General features: G+C 40.5%; 1 protein-coding gene across 9 annotated transcripts in view; it reads right to left on the bottom strand.

Annotated features, from left to right (window-relative positions):
- The window catches only part of TMEM108 (transmembrane protein 108), a 260,972-nt gene that overhangs the window by 129,311 nt on the left and 103,861 nt on the right, over window positions 1-27,800 (bottom strand). For 5 of the 9 annotated variants that reach the window (XM_019725922.3, XM_088798333.1, XM_074312849.2 and 2 more), the window contains one exon: window positions 8,317-8,402. In XM_019725922.3, coding sequence (XP_019581481.3) covers window positions 8,317-8,356 — 40 coding nt within the window. In that variant the 5' untranslated portion in view covers window positions 8,357-8,402. The remainder of the gene's footprint in view (window positions 1-8,316; window positions 8,403-27,800) is intronic. The other 4 variants (XM_019725923.3, XM_088798334.1, XM_074312850.2 and 1 more) reach the window with 1 other exon arrangement.

Raw genomic sequence — 27,800 nt, 5'->3', positions numbered from 1 at the left:
ACATGACACCTTTAAGGAACCAGTAGGCCAAAACTCCTTAGGTTACTGTCACATTTGAAAGTGTTACTTCCTCAATTTTTCTGTGTGAATGACTTATCCTTCAGAATCAAAGAAACCTGTTCTCCCTAGAGAACATTTGCAAATCTTTTCTTAATGAAAAAATAACCCAGCCTCAAATTCTTGATTTGCAAAAGAATTATCCAGCATAAGTTGAGGAAGACATAGTCCTATAATATCAAGTTCTAAAATGAGCCCACTGCAATGAACAGAGCCAAGGTCCACTCTTGTGTTTTCCCTTTGCTTTTTAACTCTGGCTAGTCCATCCCTTATGCCCTTCTCATCTTAAAACAGAATAAAAACTTCCAGTGTATCTTGAAGAGTAACACGAAAGCCCAAGTTCTAACAGTTCCTAACCCTACAACAATGTGATTCTGCTGATTCCTTCTCTGAAATCTTTCTTCTTCCTAACTCACCCCGGTTTTGTTCCAAGATCCACTTTACCATCAGGCAGCTCAAGTGATTCAGGAAAGCTGAAAGCACCTCTTGCTCCAAAATAGTCCTTCATAAGTTTAAGACAGTGATTCCCAAAGTGTGATCCCTGGACTAAAGCTTTAGCATCACTGGAAATTTAGAAATGCAAATGATTGTGCCCATCCCATGTGTACTGAATCAGAAACTCTGGGGGTAGGGCCCAGCAATCTGTGTTTAAACAAGGTGATTCTGTTGGAAGATTAACTTTAAAACCACTGCTCTAAGCCAGTGATTCTCAACTCTGGTTGCACATTAGAATTACCTGATGCGCAGGCTCCACACTTCCCACCCTCATTCTGATTTAACTGATCGAGGGTGGGGTCTGGCCAGGAAAGGGGATTTGTTAAAAACTCCCCTGGATAATTTAATGTGCAGGTAGGTTTGAGAAACACTGACGAAAGCCAATCAGAGTAATCCAGTCTAAAATACCGAATTGCAGTGTCAATGAAATGGATGCCTCCATTTCCATAATGCTGACTGAAGACCAACGTGTCATTACCATTCTTATAGCCACTGGGGTTAGTGCGAGAGAACTAAAGGCTGATGAACTGCTCTCTGCTACTAAATGGAACATGATCCTTTATTTCCTCTTCTTAATAGACTCAGAAGTGATAGGTTTGCATGGGGTGGTGACAGACAGTCCCACAGCTTTTCAGCAGTGGAGGCCTGCTCAATTAGAATGTTTTCTATGGAAAGGGGTAATAATCACATGGAAAATAATTTGTGGTAACCCAGGATTGGAACCCAAGCGATCTTAATCCAGAATCTTAGACCTTAACCATGGCTGCCACACTGTCTCGCTCTATGGAGGTGATGGCCAGGCAGTGTACAAAGCAAGGGAAGACACCTTCAATGGCAGAAGAGGAGGAGGAAATAAAGATCCTTCGTTTCACACCCACACACAATGCAAAATCTTTATGAATGCCTGTAACATCTAAAAGAACCTACATTTCTAGAGTTAACACTTGTTTGGGCCTAAAAACCGCGTCAGTTACGATTTGTATCAATTCTTTCCCCTTCACCTCAGGGAAAACTTCCTCTCACTTATCAGGAGAAACAAACCATGAAGACAGAATACATGAGCCAACTTCAGCGAGTGACGACCCAGCTACTCTGATCTCTCTCCAGCTTCCAAAGGGAACTTCCTTTGTCACACTGGGCCTCCCTGGGGTGGGAGCTGGAATACAGATGCGTTTGCTGAGACTTGGTCCTAAAGGAGAACGTAGTGGCAGAAACCCAGGGATTATGTAACCCAATTAGCCATAATCCACCCTAATAATTCTTCATTTTTCCCATACACGTGCTTCCACACTGTAACATGGAACTGATGGTGTGTGATACTTTTATAGTTTCAGCAGCCCTGTTTTCCTTTTTCAGTGGTTTATAAAATAACAACTTATCCTACAATTAACGAACTCTTAGATCGGATGAAATATGGTAATTACATGAAGCCTATATTGAGTCCTGCCATGCTTCAAGCTCTAGATTGGAGTGCAGATAGGGAACGAATGGAATAGAGTGCCCACGCTCAAGGAGCGAGAGGACAGGAAAACAGGTAAATGCATACCCAGGCTACGTATTTTGTGGGGGATGCAATGTCAGTTGTGGTGGCTGGAGCACACTGTGGGCACCCACCGAGGAAAGTGGGGTGTGTGTGGAGTGGGGGGCATGAAAGAGAGAAGTGGTGAGAGATGAGGTGGAAAAGGCAGTGTGAGACCAGAACACATGGTGTTTATCCAGTCTTGATGCTCACCTAAGGAATTTAGGTTTTATCCTATAGGGTGAGTAGTTCTGAAACATTTTGGTCTCATGACCCTTTTGTACACTTAAAATTATTGAGGACCACAAAGAGCCTTTGTTTATATGGGTTACATATTTACATATCTACTCATATTTACTATATTAAAAATTAGAGCTGGGAAACAAAAAATATTAATTCATTAAATATAATGAACTCATTACATGTTAACAAATAACATTTTTAAAGATCAAATAACCACTATTTTTTGAAACAGCAAAATTAGTGAGAAAGGTGCCATTGTTTTACCTTTTTGTAAATCTTTTTAATATCTGGTTATGAAAGAAAACTAGCTGGCTCTCATGTCAGCTCCCGCATTCAATCTGTGGCGAAAGAGTTGAAGTATGATGTATGAAGAAAATCTAGCTTCAGAAAGATATGTAGTTGGAAAAGGGAGAGCTTCACAGGCTTCCTGAAAAGGTCTCAGGGATCCCCAGAGGTTCTTGGACCACACGATGAGAACTGCTACGCTTAGTAATGCAAAGCCACTGAAAGGTTATCTGCAGATGACAGGCAGCTAATTCTGCAGTAATATGACGATGAATTAGAAAGAGGGGCCTAAGAATAATAGGGCAACAAACAGGGAGTATTAAAAGGGCCGAGGCAAGACCACAAGAAGTCCGTCACTCAGAAGAGACAGTGGGGATGCAGAGAAATGAATGGATTCACAACGTGTTCGAGTCCATGGGAGCTGGTATCCACAGGCACCCGGGGTGGGGCCAAGCACAGGCCAAGGATGACTTCAGGTGTTCAGGGTTGCAAATCTGGGTGGATGGTGATGATGACAGGGCACAGATAAGGCATCAGATCATTTCTGCTTTTAGCCGGCCAAAGAGGAAAGGAATGAGCCAGAGAGAGAAATGAACGGAAGATTCCAGACCCCTGACTCAAGAAGATACAGACAAATAGAGAGGCCTTGGGAAGCTTACCCATTTAAACCGCTATATTTAATACCATTTAAAACGATATCAGAATAGCATTTGCCTTAAGAAGGAGAAGGTAAAATTGATCTCTTTAAAAAAACGCAAATATCCTTGCATTATGGAGAAGCTCCTTAACTCTCCTTCACCAATGAAGCACACCTTAGTGCTTTACATCTTCATGGAACACATGAGAACTTCTCATCACAGACCACTGTAGGACGACGCACGTGGGTAGGTACCATGGTGGGGATTTTGGGTCTACTATGGGGTAAAGATAAGCATGAAGGAACGAGAGAGGGAAAATACTAATCCTTGTGGGAGATATTACTTATATGGATATTTCTAGTTTAGGACGTGACTGAAGAGAACAGTAAAGTCACTGGATAGCTGGCTGGTGAGAGGGCCAGTTAGAGCTGAAAAGGCACCAAAGGCAGTTTGCTCACCTTACAGTATTTTTAGGGGCTTCTGCTCAGTCCCAGAGATCAGATGAGAAACAGATCATCCCATCAAAAATGAACTCCACACTCAATTAGCTTCCCACTACTCCTGGAAAAGTCTAGAAAAGTGGGTAGTATGGATTTTGGAGTATGTGTGTGTGAGTGCACACACACGTATAATTCAAGTCTAAGACCAGGACACAATTCCCTATGCCCTTAGTAAAGAGAGCAGAAAACATGGTATCTTTTTCCTTCTAAATTCTACAGGTTAGGGGCCCAAATCCACACCAGGAGTTCTCTTTCTCTTCCTCCTCCTGAGTAAGACAGGAGCCTACGGACAGTTCTTTGGGTTGAGCAAAGGGTTACTTTGTGTCGTCAACAAAGTCCAGTATATGCAAAGGATGGAAAAGCAAGCGAGATGTACCAACAATAATACAGAGCTCAATTTAAGTAAGAAATACAAACGCCTGGGTGTAGAGCAAACACTTAACTTACTATGCCTAACCACTCCTTTAGCTGAGTAAGTAGCCAAACAACTTTGTTTGGAATGGATATTGGTATATAGAAACTTCTTATTTTCATAAGCTCATTACTAACTGGCTTAGTCTTCTTAACAACGAGGTAACACACACAATTTCCAGCACATAGTACCCAGGCAAAGACCAAATCTGCTCACTTGGGACTCAGCGCCTTCCCAGCAGTGTCATGTTCTTAAAGGTTTGTGATGAGGCCCCTTACTTTCCATTATTACTTTTGTGAAAAAGATTGTGACATGGCCTGGGAAAGGCAGCCTTGATCATGTCAACTCCCTTTTCTGTAGAATGGGATCAATAATAATTAACGTTGCACTTGCTTTGTAAGGTGTGAGGATCAACTTCTATGAACATGTTGGGTGAACCAAAAAGTCCCGTGCGAATGTTAATTATAGTAGAGTTCCTGGTTAGGTTGTACCCCTCGCTTACAGACAGAAGGCACAATGACAGAACTGGCATTTGTTGTAGGTCTTCTATACTCCATGATATCTCACTCAGTACCATCTTATGTAGTGGGTGGTAATATCCAATTTTACATATGAGGCACATGGAGGTTAAGTAACTTATTGAATGTAAGCCACCTAGTAAGTGGTAGGGCTAGGATTTGAACACTGGTCTGCAGCTCAGAAACCCAGGTACTCTTAGCACTAGCTTCACATCTACTTTCTTACTTAGGTCTAAAAAAGAAAAACGAATGCAGCATTTGGTTTTTAGATAACCATGAAGGTTTCCACCACCACCCTCATCCTCAAGCTTCTGGTTGTTCCAAGGTATCATATAAAGTGTGTTAAACCTTTCCAAAGGCCTAAAGCTGGTAGGATGAGACATTCAGTACTGCATTGTGGAATGGAGCCCAGCAATAGAACAAAGGCAGAGACAGTCAGTTACAATAAAAGTAAAATATTAAAACTTCAATTGCCCTGCCTGCCAAAGATTGCATCCCTTAGCCCCTATCAGGGACACACAGCCCCAATGACTGTTACGGTGATCCAGAGGGAGACTGTATTTTTTTCTTTTTTTAGCCTCACCTGACATCACTAATAAGATGCACACCTTACTGGTCACAGGTTAGAACCACCTGTGTCTAGCCATAGGGACAGCAAAGTGGACACACTGATTTTTCCTACACGTGGTGGTGTCAGGCAGGATGAAAAAGCAGGCATGAAAAAATAGGTCAGAGATCTGGGTGTGAATTCCAATTCTATCACTCACTGCCTAGTCACCCTGGGCCAGTTCTTAATTTACTCACTGGTAACACTTCATCTTGAAGCATGTACCTCTGAAATTCATGAGATGCTGCAGCTACACTGATCGGAAGACGTCTGTGAACACAGTAGGCACTCAAGAGGGTGTAGCTTCTCTGATGATTACACTGTCTCATGAACTGGCTCATGTCCACTAGGAGGTAACTGCTTGGTTGGTTTGTTTTCTTTTTTATTATTAAACATATTCTCTGTGGTAGAGTAAAGATTAAAGATGACCTCAAGTTCTTACTATTCTGCTCTTTGACAGGAGGAGTCCAATCCCTCTCCCCGTAAATCAGGGTTGGACTTCGTGACTTCCTTGGCTAATACAATGGAACTGAAGTATTATTCTGGGACTTCTAAGCCTAAGTCATAAGAAGCTTGGAGGTTTTGCCCTGGCCTCGTAGCCAAGAGCTGCCAGGTAAGAAGTCTGACAACCCTGAGGCTATGATGCAGCAGGAAGCCCCACTTTGTCCTGTGAAAAGGCCTCAGGGAAAAAAGATGTCGGGCCCTTCCCAGCTGTTCCAGCCTCCAACTGTTAGAGTTATTCCGGCCTGGATCCCAGACATTGGAGCAGAGTCTCTGCCAACCTCTGCTAAATTGATTCATGAGCAAACTAAACGACTGTTGTTGCTTTCAGCTACAAAGTTTTGACGTGGTTTGTTACACAACAAAAGATAACCAGAACACTCTTTATCAGGTTTTCTCCCCCAAATTCAAAACATTAGTTTGCTGAATTACGTGAAGTAACATATTAACTTCATATTGAATCTGTAGTTCTCAAGCCTGTTTTAGACCCTGAAAAAACCTTCTGTGTGTGGACAACGTTAACCCAGGCATGACTCAGTAACTGGCGGCCCAATGACATACCCGAGCTGTTTTGTGTGTATGCGTGTGTAGGCACGTCAGAGTTTAAGTTATCTGTGCTTTTCCTATGTATCCAACTGCTCTTGTGAGAAGTTAAAAATGCTATAAATAACAGCCCTTCATCTCAGTGAACTTGTGAAAAACCATGCTTTGGAGTCAGACTAATTGACCTGGTGCCCAAGAGCTGCACCCTCCCAGCTCTGTACAAAGCTGGCCCCCAGCCCACACTCGGGTAGCTACTCATTAGGATGGTTTATCAAAGGTCACTATCTACCTTCCTCCTAACCAGCAGGAAACTGCTGGTTGCCTGCATTTCTAGGCAAACTTGCAATGAAAGTGTCAAGACCAAGTAGATTTCTGCAGCTATTTAGACAATCTTTGAGGAAAAACCCTTCAGCTTTCACATATGCTCCACTGGGAAGTAGGGCTCCTGTTATCGCATAAGACTTGGCTCTGAACCATAGAATATACTTACCTGATGCCTTTCAAATAATATTTGACCTTACATTATTAGCTTGGTGCAAAAGTAACTGCAGTTTTTGCAATTATTTTTAACCTTTTAAACCGCAATTTCTTTTGCACCAACCTAATATTATGCAAATTTAGGGGCATATAATCAGCATCGGTGAACTTGAACATTTTGCTGCCTCCCAAATCCATATGCTCTTTTGCATTTCTTGTTTCTTCTGCCTGCAAAGGCTGCCTCCCCTTCTTGAGGCAGTATGTGTATGTGTGTGTGTGTGTGTGTGTGTGTGTGTGTGTGTAATTTTATTTATCTTTCAAATATCCCCTCACCCATCAAGGTAGAGTTAATCATTCCTTGATGACATTGCTTCTTCAATCTGTAAAGCCTTTTCTCTAACAAGCAAGCTTATCATTTAAAAAAAAAAGAAAGGCCACAACAAATCCACAGTCCCATAGAATACATAGAAAAAGAACATGAGAGAATCCCTGTAACTCTTGGCAAAGTTCCACTAGGCTGAAAACAGGCTGACGTGGTCTGTGTTTCTGGGATTAGAATTCAGTAGCAGAAATGAGTCAATTAAAATAACAACCAGAATGCTGTCTGTAGATAAAGTGCTTTGCACTGGGGGTGCAATATAACCTGAATTGCTAAATTCTAAGGGCCAACTGATTTGCATCTCAATCTCTTTTCATGTTATTTCCTTGGCAAAAGCTAATAAGGAGCCACTCAGCCTAGAAAAGACAGGTCCTCTATTTACCTCAGCAAGAACTAGACAAACACAATGGACTTCAAGTTTTCCTAACTCAATGGCTTTTGTTTGACTGGCAGTGGGCAATGCCTGTTGTCCCAAGCGAGTCAATCTGACATCAAACTCACCAACTGCCATTGGTTTTTACATTCGTTCATTAACAATTCCAGTCCCAAAGGCGATACAGGCTTAACTAAGCGGCCACTGGCACTTCGTGGCAAATCCTCAAAACACATAAGCAACATGCAGACAGTCATAATGAAACACTCTTCATTCTATCACCGAATGTAAAGAAACCATATTTTTCCCATTCATTATTTAAGAACATGCATAACTTTGCAAAACATTCTAAGCCAAATGCTGTGAGAACACTAAATGGTTACAGGTTGTATGTGACAAAATCCACAAAACACAGCCTACGATTCCCTCTCCACATGAATAAACTCTACAGATGGTCACACAGGAATATCCTTTATTCTGCCACAAAAACAACAGCCATAATGTTTTTGACACTCATTCTTGAATTAACCATGATTAACATGAACATTTAGAATTATTATAAGAGTCTACATTACAGCTGATACCCATGGCAATAGAATAACTTAATGCTTGATATTTTAAGTACCTAGACAAAGCAGAGGGAAAATTGACTGTCCAGTCTCATTGACCAAACCCTGGTCTTCCCCTAGAAAGTGTGTAAGTTTTTGGCACTGGAAAAACAATGACATTGGTATATTCTAGGAAAGAAGAAATCTAAATATCAACTTACTTAACAGTTGGCAATAGAGGGCCTGTAAACTTCTCTTCATGGTATCATCTGGTCCTTCTTATCCTCCAGTTTATTCATGATTCTGTCTAGGAAATTGGGAGAAAAAAATTGTTACATCTGGGGAACATAATTCAAGTTCATAATCAGAAGGAACTCCACTCAGCAGAATCCTGGTTGTAAAGCCTCAAATACCCGATTGTGAAGGGGAAAATTCTGGGAATGGATACACCACAGTTTCATTTACAACAGTCTATGTTGTACAACTTCCAATTAATCAATTGATCAAATCCTGAAACTATGCACACCACTGAAAGAAACTTATACTGGTAACTAGATAGAGAGTAAGAATCTGGCTTTGGAACTTTTGAGGGCTTTCAATTAATCTCCCTTGAGTCTCTAGTTTTGAAACAGGAGAAATAAATTTCTAATCTCATTTCCACTACAATGTCACCAAACAACCCCAAAAACTTCACTACACTGGAATTATATTATATCAAACAACTTTTCTATTCGTTTCTGATTATAAGATACGTCTAGTACAGAATATTTGGAAAACATAACTAAACTGAAAATACAGATAAGAATACACAAGAAAACACAAATTACCTATCCCCAGCCTTTCATGTGTGCACTTCTATGGGTCTGTCTCATTTTATGTATTATACATTCTAATTTTTCTCCCGAGCAGCAGAAACATCTCCCTGTATTGTGACTATTACTTTGTTACTTTCTTTCCAATGGTACACAGTCTTTAAGATCAATTCCTAGAAATGGAATCACCAGGACACAATTTATGGCTTTAAAATACAGAGGGTGCCAAAAGAATTAGCCACATTTTAAGAAAGGAAAAGACTGTATTGAAATTGTGATACTCAATATATACCGATAACAAAAGATGAATACAAGTCACGTGTATACATTGTTTTGGCACCCCCGTTACGGTATATTGCCAAATCGACCTTCATCGATACCAGTATGTAGATTACAATCTACCCAATGATGAAAATTTATCATTTCTTTCAACCTTTGCCAAGTAAACAGGCAAATATTCCATCTCATTGCTTTAATTTATATTTTATATGTTTGTTAATCATTTGTCTTTAAAACATTTTAAATTTACATTTGACAAAGATTTTTTATCAGGGTCCTGAACCTTCTTCCTGGGTCCTTCTGTGCACTTCCCTGTAAAACCTAGTTTTAGCAAGAACCCTGCTAATTCATTTAACCAGAACCCTCCACCCTCACTATCTGATCAGGTCCCTCATCCTCCACCACCCGCAGGTGATGGCTCCCCTGGCCTGTCTTCAGGAAGAATCCTGAGAGGTCAGGTTAGCCAGAACCCTCCTGCTGTTTCTTTATAGTAATACTCCATCCAATGACCTCCAACCCTGCCCCTTGCTAAATTCTTACTTGCCAAGGCTGTATTAGGATTTGAGCCCAATTTCTCTCCCCCACTGTAAAATCCCACTGCAGGGGTCCCTCTATCTAGATGGTCCAGAATTAAGTCTGCCCTACCATCTTTAACAGGTGTCACTGAATACTTTATTCTTGAACATATTCTTTAACCATTCTCTACTGGCATGCTGGTTTTTGTTTCCTCATGATACTCAAAGTGGAACCGATTTATCTTTAATTTTTTTTTATCGAGCTATAATTCATGTATCATAAAATTCAGCCTTTAAAATATATAATTGAGTGGTTGTAAATGTATTGGAAAGTTGGGCAACCAATACCAGTACCTAATTCCAGAATATTTTCATCACTCTGAAAAGAAACTCCCATGTTCACGAGCAGCCATTTCCCATTATCCCTTCTCCCCAGTCCCTGGCAACTACTAATCTATGGAGTTGCCTCTTCTGTGCATTTCCCAAAAACAGAATCATACAATACATGTTTTTTTGTGTCTGGCTCTTTCACTTAGCATGTTTTCAAGGTTCATTCATGTTGTAAAGCATGCTGGGTTTTTTTTTGTTTGTTTGTTTGTTTTTGTAAGAATGATACATACACGTGCACACACACACACACACACACACACACACACACATTACCATGGTTATAAAGGCCTTCCTTAGTCCACGATGACACAAATAATTGACTGTATTTTCTTCTGGTATTTTTTATTTCCTTTAGATCTGTTTCTGGACTTTGTATTGTGTTTTACTTCTCTGTTTGCTTCCACTGTAACAATAAGTGTTGCTTAAATTACTCTTGGTAGAATTAGTCCTTCATTTTTACTTTTCTTTTTAAGGTTTGTCTTGTTCTTTGAGCTTGTTTTCTCCCCCAAATTAATTTTGAGTTCATTTTATTAAATTCCAGAAAAATAATCATTGGGATTGTAGTTGGAATTATCTTCTACTTGTTTTATTAATTTGGGAGAGACGTGATCTCTTCCAAATCCAAGTGTGGTGAGGAGGAAAATAAGTATTTTAGATTGTAGCTCTAGCGATAAGAAAAACTCTTTTTAGAGAGTGAGAAATATCCTTTTTGGGGGTTGGGGGGGGTGGGATATTAGCTCAATGATTTCTTTGGTTAGGAAAACCGGAAGACCCCCCCGCTGAGTAGCATCTGGATGAGTAAGATGGGGAGAAAGATAGTTAAATTAGTCTCCATTATAAAATAACAGGTTTGAGTTCCCAAAGGCTAAGAGGGGTTAAGTGATCCAGAAATCAGAGAGGCTGAGATGACAAATAAGAAATGTTGAGAAACAGAAAGAGGCGACTCCAAAAGATAGCAGCAGGGGAGAGCTAAGAATAAAGGATAAAGTGAGAAATTCTCCACAGGGGATGACCCATAAACTTTAAGATGTGTAATATTTAATTTTTCATTGCTTCTTTTCTATGCTGTTTGTACTTACATACATCTGTCTTCCTTCTCCTCCACAATACTTAGCCACCACAAGTATCCTGAAAACCTCAGCAAAAGTCTTACACAGACCAGCCTTGTACTGCGGGCGCTCAGCTGGGCAATGGAAGAGCAGGCACCGTGTCTCAAGTCAAGGGTGCCCAGGAACAGAGGAACCACCGGAGCCGTAAGTAATGATTAGTGGGCATCTATGGAGTGCTTAGGCTATGCTAAGTACTCAATAAGTGTACAGTGAATGAATGAATGAATGAATGAATGAATGGTCAAGTACAGGAGAGCAGAGAAATAGCTGTAGTCTACATTGATCAAGAGGAACATACGCCCCTCAATCATCTCTGGAAGTGCTTAGAGATGTTTGAGAAATGGCCAGACTGTCCACAAAGCATGGACTCAAGCCGGTTTATTCACATGTGAAGGAACAACTGAGCCCATAAATCTGAGATACTGGGATCGTGAGCTACACAGGGCTATCCCGACTACAAGTACCGTAGGGCCTAGTACTTATTTCAAACTCATCTTTATTTAGGTCCTTCTGTGGAGTTTTGTATTTTTTGCCACTGTGATGGAATTTGTTTTCCATTATATTTTCTAATTGCCTCTATATGAAAATGACTGAGTTTTGTGTATTCATGTTGTGAACTAACAGCTCTCCCTGTTGCAATAATGGCCGAGTCACTTGAGTCAATTGTACTGCTTTGGGTGGATGGTAAGCCACCATGCGATTCCATCAAAAGCCTATTTTTAACTGTATAGTAGGAAATAATGGTATCTGGTTCCTCATAATGTAGGAGCTCCAAAGATAACTAATTTTTGCAATGAAATCTGAAGAAAGCATGGAGTTTTACAGCCAAAAGGCTGAATAAAAGCGAACGATGAAAACATTTAACCAAACATGCAGAGACAGTGGCACAGGTGGGGACTTCACTGATTATTAGCTGAGAAGAAACAAGGGGTGCAAGTAACCCGAACAACTCATTCCTTACAGAGAGCAAGCCTAATGGAATCCTGCCTCTCCCAGTGGCTTAAATGGGATAGTTAAATCCATTCCATTGACTCAGGAGGAAATTTCTCTTTCATTGACCACTGAAAATGGTCCAATTAGAAATGTCCATATAGCAAGGAAAAAGTAATAAAGAGCCAAACAAAAAGCTCTGATATTTGATATGCAAACTGACTTGAAATGACAAGTTCAGAGAATAAGGAAGAATAGCCAGAAATGCCCTGGAAAATAAAACCAAAAAATCTCCCAGCGAGGTGGGGTTAGAGGGTGAAAGAGCTACCAGCCCTACCAGACATTAAAACACACTCTAAATCCTCCATAATGAAAACAATTTGATATTGACACATGAATAGATCCAATTTTATATGGAAGCTTCGGATATGATAAAGGCAGCATACCCAGTCAGTGGGCAAAACAATGAACTTTTAAATAAATACTGAGAGAATGGCAGAGTAATATGAAAAAAGATAACTGTGCTCATTCTAAATACTACCTATCAGCATTAAGTTCCAAATGGACCAGATATTTAAATGTAAAAAAAGTAGAGCATACAAGTACTAGAAGAAAACATGTGTATATTCTTCTATTACTTGGAAGTAGAGAAGCTTTGCTAACTGTGAATAAAAATTTGAGGCAATAAGAAAAAGATAAACTCTATTACATAAAAATTACACAGTAAAAAATAAAAATTAAGTAAAAATACAAATGAAAAACTGGAAAAAAATGTTCAACTTACAACAAGCAAAGAGTTAATGTACTTAAAACTTATTTGTAATCCCCAAATCAGTACTCATGATGCTTTAGCAATCTTGCAGATGTGTGAAGTAGTGAAAAATTTGAGTTGCCCAGGGGGCCGTGTCCCCACCTGAGGTCAAACAAGGCAAGAATCTGTCTTCCTGTTTCAGTTCTCAAACTGAGAACAAGTGTGCTTTCTCCATGTTCCTCAATGACATGTTTTCAGCATTTTTGTGGGTTTTTTTCCTTGCTATCTGTTTGAAATGGCCCCCAAGCATAGTGCTGAAGTGCTGTCTAGTGTTCCTAAGTGCAAGAAGGCAGTGATAGGCCGTACAGCCAAAATATATATCTTTGATAAGCTTTGTGCAGGCATGAGTCACAGTGCAGTTGGCCTGGAGTTCAAAGTTAATGAATCAACAATACATATTAAATAAGGTATCTTTAAAGAGAAACACATGAAACAAGGTTAAATATTGATCAGTTGACAAAAAATGTGACCAGAGGCTCATAGGAACCTAAACTAACCTTGCATTTCCCCTAGGAGCAATGGTTCAGTATTCGCTAAGTACTCAAAACAACTATATAGAACAACCATGAATAATGAGAACCAACGGTATTTGAGTTGAGCTTTAAAATACCTTGTGAGGCAGAAATGAAGATGACCAACAATCCAGGCCAATAGCAGAACTTGATCAAAACAGAACAATGGCTCTACATCTCCCTAGGACAAGGGACAATCTGATTCACCTGGTGGCCAACATACCTTAGGGTGCCCTCCAGGAAAATAATGAGGGGGGAGGGGAATGGGAGAGTTGACATTATCAACTAACATCACAGGCCTGAGAAGAAGTTTCGAAAGGAGCAAACTCCTCCATTTGACAGGTGGGGATAGAGACACCAAGAAGTCAAGGACTTTGCTCAAGATCAAATTGCAAGATCTCGAGACAGTTTCTTGACTTCTCTGATCTTTGGATTCCTTATTTGTAACAGGGGTAAGAACGGGACTTAATCTGCTTGCTGCAAAAACTGAGACAATGCATACAAAGCACTTGCCCCAGTGCCTGGCACACAGTAAGTGCTCAGGGCGAATTAGCAACTATTGCCAAAGAGCAGAAGGCATGATAATGACTCATCAAGCCAGAGCTCACCAACTCTCTTAAGTTTGTTTCTCTTAAGCTAGACATGAACCAAAGGCTTTTGGGCTACTCCCCCCAAAGCCCCTTTTGTTAAATCCAGTGTTTCATTTAAATTGGATTTAGAAATTACACTTAGGGGTATAAATTTAACTTTAAGGTTTTTATAATTTATACCTTTGTCTTCCTTCAAAAGGATCTGATGAGGCTTACTACTAGAGGCACCTTGTACAATAGAATTATTAACATATCAAAGTACATTAATGACATCAGAAAGAGGATCCAAAATTATGTGGAGGAAAGTGGGGATTACTTTTACCATCAGATGCGAAGGGACATTTCCCTTGGAGCTTCCTGAAAATAAAGGCAAAAAGGATAGCTAGCATCGTTTTATTTTTTCCTGGCTGCATAAATGGAAGAACATTTTTTATTTTGTTTAGAAATACAAATCTTTTCTGCCACTGATTTCTGATAAAAGATCTTTAGACAGATCATCTATACATGGGGCTGACACCTAAATCAGAGGATTGCTGAGAGAATTAAATGAAGTAAAGCCCCTACTGGGTGCTTGGTACATTGTATGCATCTCTCCTTTTTTGCGAAGCTAATGGTGTACAGACACGCCATTTTTGGTTATTTGGGGATAAAGAGGACTGAGAAAACAGAAGGAACCAATTGATATTCAGCAAGTCATCCCAGGGCGTGAGCACCATGAGTGTTGGATTATTTCCGGAAGGCAAAGTGAAGGCTTCTCAGGCTCACTTATGCCGTAAGTCGCAAATGGTTGCATGTGTCCGTAGGGCTCGGTTTGGGTTATAATGGACTTGTCACAGTCAAATTCTTTTGATACAGATGTTTTACATATTAAACACAGGAATATCCTTCACTTCCATAAAAAGAAAATCGATGTTCTCTTTCATTTTTCTTGACACTTGTGGCTCTTACAGCCGACCTTCCCAATTTTCTCACTTTTGTGCAAGAAGTATTTCCCTTTCCTCCGAAGCAATCAACAGTGTGAACACAGTTATACTGACTGTCACTTTGTTTGTAGGAAGCATTGGGGCTCTGCTGAACTAGGAAGAATAAGGGAACAATGTTTTTTGGCTCCAGCCAAATGTCAGCAGGAAAATAGGTCTTTTTTTGTTTTTGTTTTTTTCTTAAAGAAACTGAACATCCTCTCAAAAATGTTTTCCCTAAATTTTCAAGAGAAGCCAGACATAGAATCTTCCTACTTAAATATACTAGCAATGGACTCATGTGGGCCAAGACCACATGCAAAAAGAAATAGGACTATGTGATTTCCGATTGACAAGGCTTTCCTGATGCAGAACCTGCACGAGCACTGTTCTGGCAAACTGAGGAGCACGGTGTCCGCCTGTGGAGAGAACCCTACTGTCAGAGGAAGCAGGGCAGACCTACCCCCACAGGGGCGGGTGGGGGGAAGAGGAGGTGAGGGGCTTCCTTCACCTAGTCCTCCAGTAGCCCAGGGCTCCAGGCTCTCATTCAGTAAACTTTAGAGGATAAAAAAAACCTTCAGTAGAGCTCCTTGGCCTTTCGTCCCCTTCATATTTACATCTCTGAAAAATAAAACACTGGAGGTGTCAGATTTATGGAGACACTGAATTCCGAACACAAGGGCAAAAATGGTTCAGCTCCTGCTAAGGAAAAGCCTACAAAAGGGAATCGACTACCAGCACACCTCGTTTTATTGCATTTCACTATATTGTGCTTCACAGATGTTGCATCTTTTTAACAAAATGGAAGGCAAGATGTTCCACCAGCAAAAAGATTAAGACTCATTTTACTGTGATACTCGCTTCATTGTGGTGGTTTGGACCGAACCTGCAGTATCTCCGAGGTAGGCCTGTAAGGTGCATTCTGCGTGAGAGCTGCCTGGGTGAGTGTTCCTCCAGACCAGCTGGAGTTTATTTGCATTTGTTGGGGGAGGGTGTCCTGCTGTCCACAGCCTCTGAAGTCAGTAACCGAGTGAAAACAGGATCAGGAGCTGGAGGCTTAGTAGAATGGCACAGACCTTCCGGCATTCAGGTGTATGAAGACCATTTATCTCATCTGGGGAGACAGAAAGGTGCTTGGGCACGGTGAAGAATACACACCACACTTCCCCTTTTCTGGTTTGTTATTAAAGACCGAACACTGAGGTCAAGGAATTAAATGATATTGTAGCAATGGCAAATACTAAAGGAGCACGTTCTATCATTTTGACTGCACTGCTTATGAAAAAGATCATTTCTTGTCCACAGCAAACTCATTTTTCTTTCGTAGTGTCTGAAAAACATCTCCAGAAATTGAATTTGGGGACCTAAAAATATGTGTATTTCCTTTGGGTAGCAGGCATTTCTTTTGAAAGATGTGTCAAGTTTTTACAATGGAAAGGGAGGCAAGGTCACAGCAAGTTGATAAAACTCTTCTCAGAATGTTTTACATGTGGAAGAAACATTTAAACCCATGATGGACACTTTGAACTGGCAACACAGGCAATAATTTCAGTCTGAGAAATTATTCTCAATATTATAGTCATTATTAAATTTTAATTTAGACTTCAAACTCTTTTTTTCTATTCCCCTTCCTTAGTTATTCTCATCCCACTTCATCCACCTAAAGGCTGTAATTCTTGAGCTGGTATGAAGACAGTTTTAATCTGTGGTTCTGGTTTAATCTTTCAAAATATGTATGTAATTTATGCCAAGCAATGCCACAAGATAGGAAAAGTATGTTGAATGTACAGCTAGAATAAAAATTACAACAAAATGAAAAACTATGTGGGCAGGAGTAGGGTAGGCCAACATAAAACAGGTGCATCCATCACCCGAAGAATATGGATTAAGGTCACAGGTAACCAGTGCAGGCAAGCTCAGCCATGGGATCCAAGCACTGCTGCCAATCTCAACTTTATGCCTTGCTCCAGGAAGCAGGAATGATGTAATACATTTGACCTCACCCGTGAGGGCCGTAGTAGCTCATTTAACTATCCTGATAATTCTACCTTGCTTTGATGACTGGAAGGGCTAGAAGAAATATCCAGAAATGCCAAGATTGGTGTTCCCCAAAACAGCTGATGGTCAGAATCTTTTTTTTTTTTTAAATTTTATTGGGGAATATTGCGGAACAGTGTGTTTCTCCAGATCCCATCAGCTCCAAGTCATTGTCCTTCCATCTAGTTGTGGAGGGCGCAGCTCAGCTCCAAGTCCCTATTTTCAATCTTTAGTTGCAGGGGGAGCAGCCCACTATCCCAGGCAGGAATTGAACCAGCAACCTTGTTGTTAAGAGCTCGCGCTCTAACCAACTGAGCCATCTGGCTGCCTCCAGAATCTATTAGATTCTAAATAGAATCTAAATAGATTCTTAGGTCACTCTCTCAGGAATTCTAATTCCCAGGTTCTTAGATGAGGCAATTTGAAAAGGAGCCCAAGATGGCTCTCCTGATAAGCCAGGGATAGAAACCAAGAACTAATCTAGCAGTTCTTAACCCTGACTACACATTAGAACCCTGGAAGAACATATTAGACGAATTAAATCAGACTCCCACGGGATTCTAATGTGCAGCGGTCAAGAAGCAGGGATCTCCAGCCCTGCGTAAGAGAGAACTAGAGATACAGTGAGGCCAGTTTCACTTGTTCTCATTCCTGGCAGTTTTGTGAGATATGGAGGAAGTGGGATGATAAATGAATCCACATTTGCAAGTTATATTCAAAACAGAAAATGAGTGATTCAGTATTTCTTAAATATTTAGCTCTCCAGCCTCTCACGCAATTCAAGTTTTTAAACAACATGAATTCTGCGTGAGCTCTTTTTGGTAAACCTCTGACTTTTCCCTGCTACTTGCTTCATACGGATGCCCAAGATGAAGGATAGCTCCGTCTGAAAGGTAAAGAGACTGAGGTTCAGTGAAGCCTGTATGGAAGCTACGTGCAGACTAGGAGCCTGGCGTAAAGCCGAAACCACCACAATCTCTAACTCACTTGTTGCCAACGTGGTGTGATGCTCCTTTTCCTGAAGGCTGCACTCATAGGGAACAGTAAGTAGCTGGGGCTGCACATTCTGAGTGGCAGCAGTGGGAGAGGCCACCCTTAAAGGGCCCTCTTCCCTGTGGGGGACCACAGCCAACAGCACAGAGAGAAGCAGGGCAGGAAGACATAGTACAAGCAGCAGTGAGCCTGGAGATCCATTTCTTTGGGAAGTATGAGTGCCAGCACGTGACAAGCACTGTGTTAGCAGCAGGGGCTGGGAATAAAAGCAAATGTGACATGATCTCTGCCCGCAAGGAGCCTGCAGTTTAGCAGGGGAAGAGGACATCATGTCAAAAATCACTCAGTAGCCAGTTCTCCCCCTACCAGTAGCGTTAGACAAATCATTACACTATATTATAGAAAATTATAACAAATTAGAGAATGTGTCACTATTCTTGAGTCTCAGCATCCCTACCTATAAAACAGGCATCACAGCTATGCTGCAAGGATGTTTTGAGAATAAAATGATATTCCTATCGCTTCAGAGGAAGGAAAAATGATGTCTCCTACAGAGTAACAAGACAAGGTTTTTAAAGGAGATGGAATCTCCACTCAACTTTCAAGGTGAAGGAGGATTTCAAGAAGAAGGTAAAGCTAGAAGCGTTCAATGATGCCGAGTGAGGATGGTGAGGCAGGGGTTTGAGGATGAGCACACTGAACAACAGAAAAGCTACCACTGATTGCTTCAAAATTCCTAAGCAATACGTTTTTGGATATAGTGCGACTGGGTCTCCAGCTTCTCAACAGGGTCAGGCCAAAGTTCTCATCTTCTGGGGGAGGGAAGGACACGGAGGATCCTGAGGACAGACTGATGGGGAGCAGCAGGCAGCAGCTGGGAAGCGCAGGGATGCGGGCAGGGTTCCCAAGGCTCAATCTTCCCAGCGCAGAACCAAATAAATGCCTGCAAACCATGCGATGGCTGGAATGTCACTGTCCTGGAAGTCCCAGGCAGCTATAGGACCCTGAGCCATTCCCACGGAGGTTTGCACAGCATTAGGTGGTACCAAACCCACGTTTACGCTGGATAGCTCTGGATCAGACAGCTGGACCCTCAGGTCTCCAGGCTGGCTAACTATGTGGGCTCTCTCATCATCTCAATAACTTCACAGTAATGTAACCCCATGGTTCACACCAGTGGTCCTCAAAATGTGGTCCTCAAGAAATGACTCTGGGTGGTGAACACACGATGTGATATATAGACGATGTTTTAAGAATTGTACACCTGAAATCTATGTAACTTGACTAACAATTGTCACCCCCATAAACTTTAATTAAAAAAAAAAAATGTGGTCCTCAGACTACCAAGCACAGAGGAACTTGTTAGAAATGCAAATTATCAGGCTCCATCAGAGACCCACTGAATCAGAAACTCTGGGGGTGGGGTCCAGCCATGTGTGCTTCAATAAATCCTCCAGGATGTACATTAACGTTTGAGAACCCCTGCTTTGCGGTGAATTTCTGAACACATTTATTATGTTATCGCAGGAGTTTCCAACTGTCATTTTCAAAGGACCAATCATTGTCATCTTCAAAGGACCAATAAATAAGGAAAGAAGGAGTTGGAGCAGAAAGAGCCATCACCAAGGTCTCTTTCAACTGTAACACACTATAATTCATTGATTCATCAGTGGGGAAAATGGTTACAGTTCATTAGCTCAAATGGATTGTTGGTGTTAGCATTCGTGGATCTTGCTGAGTGCATTAGTAGGGTATGTCTGACTTCTAACGGCAAATTTAGAAATACCACCCATTTCCGTTATTCAACTTTCTGGACTAGTAATATTGATGCTGTATAAGTAGTGCCATATGAAGAGGTTGTATTAAAACATGGGCTTTGGGGTAGGAAAACCAACAAAATAATTGTAATGTATTTGCCTCTTCTGTGGTTATACACAACCAACAAGACCTAGACCTTCCATTGAATTAAAATTCTGAACACAGGCAGCCAGAATTGATTTAAATGATTAAATCCTAGAACAACTACTTTCAAATAAACCTCTCATCCAAAACCTGAAAGACTTAACAACAACAGCCAATACTTAAAGGTAAATCAAATGTGTAAGCCATTTGTACCTTGCAAATCAACCCACATCAGAAATCTAAAATTCAGAGGTATAAAGTTGAAGAAAATTGAGCTATACCTCAAAAAAGTCAAATTGGAGATGCACCAGGATTTTAAAAAGAAATTGGATATCTGTTTTCCAGTGCTGTCTCTCTCTTCTCAAGCTATTGATCCACACTGACATTTGGCTACAGGCTTTCTAAATTAAACTACGAATTCTGGGAAGGGAGAAATTTTGTCCTTCTTGTTTGCTGTTGTATCCTCACTGCTTAGAATATAATCTGGCACACAGTAGGTGTCCAGTATACAGATTAAATAAGTGCATGAATGAGCCTACAAAACTGATGTAGGAAAATTCAAACAGAATTTTCTGTGATGCTAGAAATGTTCTGTAAGTTGTATCGTCTCTTACGCTAGCCACTAGCTACAGGTGGCTACCGAGCATTTAAAATGTGGCTAGTGTCACTGGAGAACTGAAGTTTAAGTTTCAATAGCTGCATGTAGCCGGTGGCTACCATATTGGACAGCACAGTTACAGGGGCTTGGGAAAATGTGTGTGTGGGGAAAAAAACAACAAAAGAAAAGAAAAATGAGTATGTAATACAAAAACCTTATCTATTATTTCTGACCCTGGGAAGTGGTTTCAGTAAGAGCAGGTTGGGTGGGCATTGCTTCCTAGGCTCCAGCTTCTTTCCATTTCCCCTTCAACCACTAAAGGCTATGGCAGCAGCTGTTGAGGCAGGAGGACTAAATTTCAGATACGAGGCAGAGCATCTGCATTCTTCTCCCACCAGGGACAGGGTGGTATTGAACCCATGGACAGACACCACAGCTGGAGGAGGAAATGGCCGGGTCAAAAGAGGATTATGAAAATGCATAAATTTATGGTACGTGTGCTAAATTATTTTAGGAAAGGAGTACATCTACATGGCCACCATCATAATTTGAAACTATGTATTCTGGAAAGGGACACTGTACTTGTTTTGTAATTAGCTTGTTAACTTGTTTCCATTTTGATTAGCAGTCTAATATACTATTAGCAGGTCCCAAACTCATAGGCTACATGGTGAGATAAAGCTCCATGGAATCCCTACTCTAAACAGCTTTCAGTATTTTGTCCACTCAAAAAAAGAAGGACATGCAATGGTGTATTTTGTTTTGTTTTTTTAACCGAGTTCTATTTTGGTAGAAGTGAGAAGAAGCATTAACCTTGCCATCAGTCCACTACCTACCTATTGCCCATGTTAACTACGCAGCTAAGTCTGTTTGGTTGGACCACTGAGACCAGAGCTATCATCTGGTGGCAGCCAACTCAAATTACAGGTGAAAAAATCTAGAAAGAAACACTCAAGGAGGAAATAGAGGAGATTAACTCTCAATATTGAAAATAAGACCAAACTTCTATGAATGACACAATTGTACAGAGCAGTATTTTTCAACTTTTTCATATTTCCCCCTTTAGAAGACTTTTTGGACATTTTTCCCCCTAAATGTTCCCCCCATGAAATGTTAATACCATAGATATGTTTGTTCATGTGGTGTATGTATATCTCTATTTTATGCAAAAACAGTAAGTACAAAGCTTACTATTTTGATTTAATGCAGGGTTAAGAATGACTAAATAAATATTTAGAAAGTTAAAAGTTAAAAAGTTATTAACATTTAAACTTAGCTATATAAATGTATTTACTGAGTAAGAGTAACCTAATACAGTTCACTTATATAAACTATAACATATGAAATTGAACATGCAAATTAGTAATTTATATAATTATATAATAGCAATATAATCAAGTTTAATAAATATTCAAAACTGTTCATTTTTCCCTCAAAAGCAAAATAATTGAGAAAACTAAATTAATTTATTACAGATTATTTTTAGCAAACTTAACTTTGCCTTATGTGAGTAAATAATTTTTAACTTAGCTCTCTGCTAGATATTGTTGGTATTTTTCTTTACATATATGATGTGATTAATGATGGGTTGGATAATTTTTGTAGAATAATAAAATGTAAACTATTTTTATTTAATCCTGAAGGCCCAAATTACACACAGAAGCACTGAAGATGAAGCGCAAACAATGTCCACAATGCACCCAATAGGCATAAGCAAAGCTATGTAACTCTGAGGTTGAGGTGTTGATTCAAAGTTCTCCAATTACAAGCACATCAATTTGTCATAGTTTTGTAGCTCTGCATATACTTTGTTTCTTTCATGAACTAAATGTCAGTGCTGTTTGTATGATACCCAAGAAAACCCCCTGAGAGAAATTATATACCAAGAAATAAGATTTGTTGGAGAGGATTAAGTTTTGGAAGGTCACAAACTATGGCAATATCTAAGACTTGAGCCACCCTACCTCCCCGTCCTCCCCAAGAACCAAGTTCCATATCCTTGGGGCAAAATTGCCCCTGTTAGGAATACCCAGTTCAAGAGATACTGTGTTTCCCTGAAAAATGAGACTGGGTCTTAAATTAATTAATTTTTGCTTCAAAAGACGCATTAGGACTTATGCTCAGGGGATGTCATCCTGAAAAATCATGCTAGGGCTTATTTTGCGGTTAGGTCTTACTTGCAGGGAAACATGGTATCATTTTAATACATTGCCATATGACACAGAGTAGAAGTAAGTCTATGGAGATGTAAAGTCTTGTTATTGTGTTTCACTAATCAGTTCATTCACCGCAGGACCCAAGTCCTGGTAGACAGTTGAGAGTTCTGGTAGAGAACCGCTGATCTCCTGCCTTCTATCTCTCAGTTTCTAGAACTCAGATCTCATCCCACACCCCTGCACTCTAAATTCTTCCGTGGCTCCCTCCCCACTGGGCAATGACAAGGGGATGAAGTCTGAATCATCACCAGCTGGAAGCAGGAGGTTGGGTAGAACAGCTGGCTCACGAAGCTCCTGCTTCACGAAGCCTATCAGAGGGGATCACAGGACCAAGGTCTGAGACAAAAACCTGAAATCAAGATCCCTCAGGGGACGATGCTTCCTTTTCAGTTTAACCACTCCAGAGCGTACCCTGTGTTCTCCATGCTCATCCAGGGGCAAGTCCCTGAGTGGGGACTATGCTTTCATGACTCCATTCCTTTCTGACCCCACCACCTAGAATGCTGTTGGCTACTTTACCCTTTCTTTGCCTATCCAAACTCTGCTCACTTTTCAAGGATTGATTTAATATCATCTCTTGTTTGTCTTGTTGTCTGCTATTTCCCTAGGGCCTAAGAACAGCGTCTAGCACACAGTGGGTAATCAACAAGTATCTGTTGAATGCATGAATTAGTAGAAGTATATAAAAATGGAGCAAAGTCAGATTTTATGAGCTAATGACATTTTGAATCAATAATTATAGTTGACTGTATTATTAAATATCCATGCCCTTTCTTGGAGGAGAAAAAACAAACATTGATCTCTGATGGGCATATAGTATTAGTGAACAATAAACCTTTGCCGTTTTAAGTTCCTTAGATCTGGAGGTCTTTTGTTACTATAACCTTGCATATCCTGACTAATACAGTAGTAATTGGTATCAGGAATAGTTCCTGTAACAGTAAAATGCCCTACAATGTAAGGCACTGGCTTGGAGCCAGGAAGTGGTCCTGTGCGGAAACTCTTAGTGGAGCCTGGAAGAATGGCAGGACATTTTGCAATAGGAAAACATTTGCTACAACTGTCAACTGTGACAATGTAGAATACACACAATGTACCTAATGAGCTTGTTGCTTTAGGTGAAGAGGGTGAAAAATGAAACGAACAGCATCCTTTGATTTCTGTTGGCTGCATTTGACAAGGTGCCACGAGCAAGAGATGATTTAAGAAACAAACACTTTTGTAAGCAGAAATGAAAGGGACTAAGAGTCCAGATATTCCAAGTCTTACAGGATTAGAAGAGGCAACTTTTTTACAACCCAAACTGTAACAGAAAAAAACTGAGGAGACCTTTGAACAATGAAGGTTAATTAAATATCAGGAAAATAACCAAATTAAAGGTGTGGATTTCATAACCTTAACAAAAAACTCCAAATGCCTTAAGATGGCCCCCGGGTGGATAAAAATGGCCCAGGAAAAAGTAACCAAAAGTGTGGCTCGCTCCCAAGAAATTTAAGGTACTTAATTAAAATTAAGTCTAGGACGAGAAGGACTTCCTTCCCTGCCCACACTCAGTGATGATCTGTTTGGCTAACGAAATGTGAGCAGGAGTGATGCGTGTCAATTCTGGACTGAAGCTTTAACAGCCAGTACTTAATTAACAAGAGAGTACTCTCTTTTCCTCCCACCACAACACTGGCAGTCTTCCAGAGAGAGGCTCCATCAGCCTAGGTCTCAGAGTAAAGAAGACAGTAAGCAGAGCTGTAGCCCATCCTTGTTGGCAGATAGCATGAGTGAGAAATAAACTTCTGATTGTCATCTACGGATGTTTTGTGGCTGTTTGCTGCCACAGCATAAATCAGCCTACTTTGACAGATACAGCGACTTTTAAAAACATTTCTCAAAACTACAAAGAGGTCTATTTCATCCCGACAGGTGAAAGTTTGCTTGCTAAACAAAGTTAGTAAATAGTGGGAGGGAAAACTTGGATGAATTTAAAACCTAGTTATGAAGGCTATGTAGGGGACTGTGCTTTGTTAAAACTGATTCTGTTCTCTGATTTTGCCTCCCCGCCATTTCTCTTAAAACAACAATAGCTGTGTTGCTTATGGTATTCCCACCCCAACCCTCAAATTCTATTTACAATGGTACTACTCAAAAACATATTGTCCAAACATATCCTCCAAATATTGTAGATGAAAAAAATGGTTTGATATTTTGATCACTAAGAATAAAAATGAACCAGACTGACATATTACATTTTTTTCTTTGCAAGGAACCGTTTTTTAATTGAAATACCAGCTCTTTCAACAACTGATAGAATCATAATACGTGTGGCACCAATGGCTATAGAATGTGTTGAACCCTTAGTTTAGAACCTCATGTAGAAGTGACAGCTGCTAATGACACCCAGCACGGGCCAGTGTTCCTCTTTCTTCACGAGAGCAGGAAGGTGGCACACACTACGGGCGCTGAAGATCAAGCAGCCAGCACAGTGCCTGGCACAGAGCACGTGATTAGTAAATGTCAAGTTTCTTGTAACCAGACTCCCCTTGCCTCTTTACTGGAGCTATCTGGCTGATCAGATTTACTGTCACTTAAGGTTTTCAAACAGACATGGCAGGTGATTTCTCCACAAGCTTCTAGACAAGCTCAGTTTCTAGACAAGCTCAGTTTTCTAGACCAGGATGACTTGGTGTCTCTTACAGGACTGGTTCTAATATCTTAAGCAGCTTAACAACAGCAGAAGGAGGACTTAGCAAGAACAGAAGGTAGTAACGTCCAACAGAGATTAATTTAATTAGCTTCTCCCTCATCCTATTTTTGGGGGTCTTGCAATATTCAGGGTAGTTCAACAAATGAAATTTCCTATGCTTCTACCCTTGAGATACTTCTGGAATAAAAAAAAAGGTCATTGTTCCTCAGTAGGAAAATATCTTACCTGGCTTAAGTATCACTTCTTGCCCTGATGTAAATAAAATTAGGCTTGACATATTAAAAGTCCTAAAGGCCTACATCCTGGATATTAGCCCCTTGGTCCAGGTGCTCTGACACAATTCTATTGCCAAAGGTTACACCCACATCCACAAAATTGCAATCTTTAAGGCCAGAGAAAAAATAATTTTTCATGTGGTATCAAGTTAAAAGTTGTGATTTCTGTTGCCATGGAGATGGGAGATTTCTTTCAATGCCGGCCTTTTGCTGGCATATGAAGCCAGTACTATAATCAATAGGAAAGCAGTACTTCATTTTCCACATCCCTCTTGGGGATAGGATTCTGAGGAAAAGCATATAGAACCACATTTTATGGGCCCTAAATGTCCATGGGTAGAAATTTCCCCTGTGAAATACTAGCATGCCCAATAAAACACCAATCTATGCATTCAGCATGCTCTGCTCAAGGATTCACTAAACGTTGGATTGTACGCGCCAATCTTTGCCTCCTATCAGCTTCTTGTCAGTGTTTCTCTCTTCTGGCCACATCTAAAAAGTCCTTCATATGTCAGGATTGCTTCTTGATCAAGAATCAACCTGAGTTGGGAATTCCTGAGACCCCGGATTTTGGAATAGGGTTAAGGGGCAAAAATGAATCTCTCTAGGATACTGTGTCTCAATTTGTGTCAAGTAACCAGGTAACCGTCTGTTACTAGATATCTTGGTAACGCTTTATTCCTTGTGTTATCGTTTAAGCTGAAATCTCTCGGGTTTTGTTTTTCTTTTGATCATTTGGTCTCTTCCTCCCCACAAAGGAACCACTTGGTAGAGAGGAATAACCATTGAAAGCTTTTCTCAATATAATAAATAGATGAGATCTCCTCTTACTTCTCAGGTGTGTATGCTGAATAGTCAGCATCAACCCCCTGTAGAATTCCACTTTAAAAATATGGTGAAAAGCAGGGTTTGTATTTATACATGTTTACCTGACAGCAGAAAAGTCCTATTCCATGTGTAAAGGTCATCTCCTTCCACAGAAAAGCAAATGGAATAAAACAGGATCCAACAGCTGTGAGCCGAACCACCAGATAAGCCAAAGTGACTGCCTTGGTGTCATCACAGGTAAACTACCCCAGGACTAGGACTCCGAACAAAGGCATGTGTAGCAAGAGGAACGGGAACCAAGGCAGAGTTAACACTGTGTGTTCACCAAACTCGTCTCTTCCTTCTGCAGGCCACAGAGTTTCCCTGCAGTTGAGGGGTCATGTGACTGAGTTCTAGTCAAGGGCCTAGATACAGGTCCACACATCTCTGTCCTGCTGATTCTCTATTCTCTTCCTCATTTCCCTGCCAGGTAGATATAGCAAATCCAGTGGAGGGATGCTGAATCTGAGAGGATGCAGACTTACATTACGGAGAAATTCTAGGTCCCTGAATAAATGACTAAAATAAATATGTGGAATAGGACCCTTCTATCTCACCTCCCGCCAACAATAAATCAGGATATGAGTGATAAACAAACGTATCATGTCAGAACACTGAGATTTTGACTTTTTGTTAAAGCAACTAATATTACCTATTTTAAAACAGGAAGCTAAATGGATCCTGAAGCATGGTTTCTTTTGTATGGTCCGCCCACCTTAAGGAGCCAAAGTCTTGAACGAATCTTAAATTCACATTGGGATTTTGAGGTAACTCTTGGTAGATGAACACTGCTTATTCAGCCTCTGAGCTTTAGAGCCAAGAAGCAATATTCTTAACAGTTAGTACAAAGCTGGAAATGATGGTAAAAAAACATAACTAAAAATTCTCCCCTTTATTCCCCAAATCCTCCATATCTACGATAAAAGGCTGAATAAAATAAATAGGACTGCCTCTAAAAGCTGGAGCGCACAAATGCCATTTCAGGGTAGGGTGGGGGAGGACAAAGGAAGGAGAAAGGACCATCTGTAACAGCCAATCTCTTTCAAATTATTCACTCATCGTTTATATGAGTTTGTCCTCCTTCAATACCACTTTTCATTTTGCAAATGTGTGGTGTGCAGACTTTCCTGGTTCAATGGGAAAGGTTTCCAAGAAAATTAAATGTCAAGGCTGCTTGGCTTATTGGTTTTGTTCTGTATAAATTCCCTTTTTAAT

The sequence above is a fragment of the Rhinolophus sinicus genome, chromosome 5, assembly GCF_057876585.1.
Source record: "Rhinolophus sinicus isolate RSI-liver-muscle chromosome 5, RSI-T2T, whole genome shotgun sequence".
Taxonomy (NCBI): Eukaryota; Metazoa; Chordata; class Mammalia; order Chiroptera; family Rhinolophidae; genus Rhinolophus; species Rhinolophus sinicus.
The sequence above is the reverse complement of the archived record's forward strand: the minus strand, read 5'-3'. Positions and strand labels throughout refer to the sequence as shown.